General features: G+C 52.1%; 1 protein-coding gene across 1 annotated transcript; it reads right to left on the reverse strand.

The window, feature by feature from the left end:
* Positions 1 to 333: 333 nt before the first annotated feature.
* Positions 334 to 5,302, reverse strand: LOC124232325 (mucin-3A-like; the record flags this gene model as incomplete). The annotated part of the gene is given in 10 exon segments (XM_046649283.1): positions 334 to 391; positions 1,524 to 1,732; positions 1,930 to 2,724; positions 2,727 to 2,973; positions 3,168 to 3,301; positions 3,473 to 3,619; positions 3,798 to 4,175; positions 4,425 to 4,626; positions 4,659 to 4,744; positions 4,747 to 5,302. Coding segments are annotated over 10 exon segments (2,812 nt in total), but the record flags the coding sequence as incomplete, so codon positions are not given.
* Between the last annotated feature and the right edge of the window lie 555 nt (positions 5,303 to 5,857).

Below are 5,857 nucleotides of genomic sequence, written 5' to 3' on the forward strand. Positions count from 1 at the left end.
CAGTGCAGAGGACAGGGCCCCGGAAACTCACCCAAATCCATCTGTTCCACGGCAAACTCGCAGTGGAATCCATAGAAGGTGCTGGGGCAGACACTCCTGAGGCCATCCCATTGACCCTCGTACTGTCACATGCTGCCCTGGCGCTGACAGCAGTTCCAGAGAACCCCAGGGGTCAGAGGCAGCAGTCCTGAATCCATGTGCCATCATTCTCACAGGTGCCTGGGCAGCATGAGAAGAAAGGGAAGTTCACGATAGGGCCTGACCTTGATGACACAGGAATTTAGCAGGAGAGGGAACATGGAGGTAGGAGGTCCAACCTGGGGTGGTGTTCACCTGAGCAGTGCTCGAAGTTGTGGTCATCTGAGTAGTGGTGGAAGCTGTACTTGGTGATCTAAGGGTGGTAACAGTTTGAGGGGTGGTTGCCGGTGTTCTTGGAGTCTGGGTAGTGGGTGAGGTGGAGCCAGTCAAGTTGCTTGAAGAGGTCACAGCAGTTGGAACGCTGCTGCTTGGTTTGGTGGTCTGTGGGAGGCTAGTGAAGCCGGACGTACTTGCATGGTCACAGAGTTGGTGCTCATCCAAGTCCCAGCAGGGGGTCTTTGTGTGCTTGTCAAAACTGTGTTGACGGGGACAGTCCCAGTGCTGATAGAACTAGGAGCATCACTTATGAGGTTGGTGGGACCAGTTTCGAGAACTGAAGTAGAAGTGTCCAGAGGTGTAGGAAAGACAGTAGTCATACTGGTGGGTCCAGGAAGGGTGACCTTCTCAGTGGTAGAGGGAATGACTGATAATGAGATGGTGGGCGTAAAGGTAACTTCATGAGTTGGATCCATTTCCACACATGGAGTAGTGGAAGAAGCAGGCACTGTCGTAACTGATATACTTTCTGGACATGGGGCGGTGGAAGAACTAAAGATAGTAGGAGTGATGGTTGTTTCGGTAAGAATAGGGATCACAGGAGTCTGGGTTGTAGAAAAGCTTGTAGTAGCAGACAAAGAGGGAGTAGAAAAAGTGGTGACGGGAGAAGACCTTGTATTTTCTGTACTGGAGATGGGCAGGGGATGGAGGAAGAGAGCTAGGGGTGAACTCTGAACTTACTCTGCTGGAAGACAGAGTAGAGGATGTTTTTGCTGTGCAGGCAGAAGAAAGGATGATGGTACTGAAGGGGTACTTATGGCATTTGTATGTGTATTCAAAGCAGAGGAGGATGGTGTGGGAGAAACACTAGAAGGAATCTGTGGTATTGTCGAGGTGGCTGTTGTTAGAACGCGTACAGTAGCAGTAGTGTCTAAGTCTGTAGTTGAGGCACTGGCAGAATTACCAGTGACCAAGGTGGCAGGGGGTGAGGTGTCAGTGGGAGTGCTACTTCCAGTTATGGCCAGGGTGACAGAGGTAGTGGGAGATGTCAGGGGGGATGTGGCATGGGTTGTGGGCAGTGTAGTAACAAGGGTGGATGGACGGATATTGCTGGTGGTCAAAGGGAAGTCTGGTTCTGTGGTTGGGGGAGGTGGAGATGATATAAGCACACTCATGGGTGGTGTCAGGATGTTGATGATCATGGGGGTAGAGGTGGTGGATGTTGGTGAAGAGACGACATTCGTGGGAGTGACTGATGACGTAAACGGGGGAAGAGCAGCGGTGCCTGTATTGGGAGCTTGTGTGAGAAGGTCACTGGTGGGCATAAGGGTGATTTTCCTGGTGGTTGTGGCATGAGCGGTTGTGTAGGTCATCTTGGCTGTTTGCATCGTGGGTGGAGTGGAGGAGGGTGATCCCATGGTTGTTGAGGTTGTGAATGTATGGGTCATAGTGTGTACCGGGGTTGATCCTGTGGTTGTACGCAGTGTAATTGTGCTACTTGCAGATGAGGTGATATCTTCCGTAGCGTTATCCCCGGACTAAGGGTAGATGTGGAAGAGGAGCCTGCAGATGTACCTGGAACACTTCTTGAGAGGGAGGGAGATGGAGTGGGATGTGTGCTCGTGAGCATAGGTGATATGCTAGGTGTTGTGTCAGAAGTGATGGTGACACTGAAGGTCGTTTCTGTACTGTGTGAGGTGGAGGATGAATGGACAGTGGAAGTGGGTGACATCAACATATTGGAGAAAGTGAATGTAGAGGTGAGGTCACTTACGGTGGTCCAGGAGCCAGTAGTGCCCAGAGACATGGGGGTGATGGTGGATGTTGTTGTTGGGATACCAGTGCTAACAGAAGATATGGTTGTGCTTGTGGGTCTGTGTTTGGTATCAGAGAGAGGGCACGATGGGGTTACCGCAGATGTGGTTGTGTTTCCTGTGGACGGGAGGTTTGAAGAAGTGGCCTCTGAGGTAGTGGGTAGTGTTGTCAGGGTGAGTGTTTTTACAATGTGTGAGGTAGAAGTCATGGCCGTGTCCACAGCTGAGGAAGTGGGGGAAGTGACTGTGATTGATTTGGCAGGGGTTGAAGTGTCAGTGGGAGTGGTGCTTTCAGTTGTGCTCCATGTGACAGTGGTAGTGGGAGATGTCAGGGTGGATGTGGTGTGGCATGGAGGCAGTGTGGTAACCAGGGTGGATGGAGAGGTAGTGATGGTGGTCAACGTGGAGACTGGTTCTGTGGTTGGGGCAGGCAGAGTTGACAAAAGTGCACTCGTGGGTGGTGTGCACATGTTGGTGGTCACCAGAGTAGAGGTGGTGGATGTTGGGGAAGAGACGACAATCATGAGAGTGATGGATGACGTTACAGGGGAGGTGTAGTGGTGCCTCTGGTGAGAGCTTGTGTACGAAGGTCACTGGTAGGCATAAGCGTGGTTTTCTTGGTGGAGGTGGCATGATCGGTTGTATTGGTCATCTTGCCTGTTTGAGTCATGGCTGCAGCGGAGGAGGGCATTACCCTGGCCGTGGAAATAGTATAGGGGGTTCCGGGGTGGATCCTGTGGGTATAGGCAGTGTAATTGTGCTGCTTGCGGATGAGGTGGTACCTTCTGTCTGCCTTGTCCTTGGACTACTGGGAAATGAGGAAGAGGATCCTGCAGATGTACCTGGAACACATGTTGAGAGGGAGAGAGATGGAGTGGGATGCGTGCAAGTGAGCATAGGCGACATGCTAGGTGTCACGGCAGAGGTTGTGGTGACACTGAAGGTCATTTCTGTATTGTGGGAGGTGAGGGATGAAAGGACAGTGGAAGTGGGTGATGCCGATGTGCTGGAGGCTGTGAATGTGGAGGTGAATGTGGTTGTAATGGTCAAGAAGCCAGGGAGCCAGCCTTGTGGCGGAGTGGTTAAGTTCGCGTGCTTCGATGCGGCGGCCTGGTGTTTCGCTGGTTCGAATCCTGGGCGCAAGCATGGCACTGCTCATCTGGCCATGCTGAGGTGGCATCCCACATGCCACAACTAGAAGGACCCACAACTAAGAATATACAACTATGTACCGGGGGGCTTTGGGAAGAAAAAGGAAAAAAATAAAATCTTTTTAAAAAAATTAAAAATTAAAAAAAAAAAGCCAGTGGTGCCCACAGACATGGAGCTGATGGTTGTCAGTGTTGTGGTTGGGATACCTGTACTAAAAGAAGATGGGCTGGTGACTGGGGATGTCAGTTTGGCATCAGAGGTAGGGTGCGAAGGTGTTACTGCAGACGTGGTTGTGATTCCTGTGGATCGGGTGGTTTGAAGACGTGGTCTCTGAAGTGGTGTATAGTGTTGTCAGGATGAGAGTTGGTACCATGTCTGAAGTAGAAGTCGTCGCCGTGTCAGGAGCAGAGGGAGTGGGGGAAGTGACTGTGATTGAGGTGGCAGGGGTCAAAGTGTCAGGAAGAGTGGTGCTTTCACTTGTGGCCCGGGTGACAGTGGTATTGGGAGATCTCAGAGTGGATGTGGCATGGGTTGGAGGCGATGTGGTAACCAGGGTGGGTGGAGGGGTAGTGATGGTGGTGAAAGTGGAGACAGGTTGTGTGGTTGAGGCAGGCGGAGATGAGTGAAGCACACTTGTGGGTGATGTCAGGATGTTGGTGGTCACTGGGGTAGAGGTGGTGGATGCGGGAGAAGAGACGACATTCGTGGGTGTGATGGATGATGTGATAGGGGGAGGTGCAGTGGTGCCTCTGGTGGGAGCCTGTGTAGGAAGGTCACTGGTAGGCATAAGGGTGGTTTTCTCGGTGGCGGTGGCTTGAGCAGTTGTATCGATCATCTTGCCTGTTTGAGTCATGGCTGCAGAGGAGGCAGGTGGTACCCAGGTGATGTAAGTCATATACGTATGGGTGACAGCGGGTTCCAGAGTGGATCCTGCTATTGCAGGCAGTGTAATTGTGATGGTTTCAGATGAGGCGCTACCCTCTGTCCATCTCGTTCCTGGACTGCTGTTCTATGTGGAAGAGGAACCTCAGGATGTCCCTGGAACACTGGCTGAGAGGAAGGGAGATGGAGTGGGATGCGTGCTTGTGAGCATAGGCGACAGACTAGGTGTCCTGGCAGAGGTTGTGGTGACACTGAAGGTCGTTTCTGTATTGTGTGAGGTGGAGGATGAAGGGACAGTGGAAGTGGGTGATGCCGATGGGCTGGAGGCAGTGAATGTGGAGGTGAGGTCAGTTGTGGAGCTCAAGGTGCCAGTGGTGCCCACAGACTTGGTGGTGATGGTTGTTCAGTGTTGTGGTTTGGATACCTGTACTAATAGAAGACCACCGGTGTTGTGACTGTGGATGTCTGTTTTGTATCGGTGGTAGGACATGAAGGGGTTATGGCTGACTTGGTTGTGCTTCCTGTGGATTGGAGGTTTGAAGAGTGCTCTCTGAATTAGTGTATAGTGTTGTCAGGGTGGGTGTTGTTACCCTGTCTGAGGTAGAAGTCGTGGCCGTGTCAGGAGCTGAGGGAGTGGGGAAAGTGACTGTCATCGAGATGGCATGGGTCAAAGTGGGAGTGGGAGTGGGGCTTTTAGTTGTGGCCCGGGTGACAGTGGTAGTGGGAGATGTCAGGGTGGACTTGGCATGGGTTGGAGGCAGTGTGGTAACCAGGGTGGATGGAGGGATAGTGATGGTGGTGAAACTGGAGGCAGGTTCTGTGGTTGAGGCAGGCGGAGATGAGTGAAGCACACTCGTGGGTGATGTCCCAATATTGGTGATCACTGGGGTAAAGGTGGTGGATTTCAGAGTAGAGGTGACATTCATGGGAGTGATGGATGATGTGATTGGGGGAGGTGCAGTGGTGCCTGTGGTGGGAGCCTTTGTAGGAAGGTCACTGGTGGACATAAGGGTGATTTTCCCGGTGGTTGTAGCATGAGTGGTTGTGTCAGTTGTCTTGGCTGTTTGCATCTTGCCTGCAGTGAAGGAAAGTGGTCCCATGGTGGTGGAGGTCGTGGATGTATGGGTGGTAGAGTGTTCTGGGTGGATCCTGTGGCTGTGGGCAGTGTAGTCATGCTCCTTAGAGATGAGGTGCTACCCTCTGTCCGCCTCGTCCGTGGACTGCTGGCAGCCGTGGAAGAGGAGACTGCAAATTTACCTGGAACACTGGTTGAGAGGAAGGAGATGGAGTGGGACGTGTGCTCGTGAGCATAGGTGACATGCTAGGTGTCATGGCAAGGTTGTGGTGACACTGAAGGCAGTTTTGGGTGCTTCTGCCCTGGAGGAAAGCTCAGTAGAGGTGGCTGTGGCCATGGGTAAAGTGCCTGTATTGGTGGTAGAAGAGAGGAATTCATTTGTAGGTCATTTTGTCACCATAACACCACAAAGGTTATTCCCATACGATTTTCCAGATACGTATCACAAAAGGTAGGAATTTCCATCACTTATTCCCCATCACAGGCAGTTTCGTTTTGGGGTCTTTCAGGTTCTGAAGGCCAACATCTGTCCACTCCTCGAGGCAGTCTCTCCAAGGGGAGCGGTGGTGCCTCAGTCCCT

The sequence above is a fragment of the Equus quagga genome, unplaced genomic scaffold (genome assembly GCF_021613505.1).
Source record: "Equus quagga isolate Etosha38 unplaced genomic scaffold, UCLA_HA_Equagga_1.0 HiC_scaffold_4574_RagTag, whole genome shotgun sequence".
Taxonomy (NCBI): Eukaryota; Metazoa; Chordata; class Mammalia; order Perissodactyla; family Equidae; genus Equus; species Equus quagga.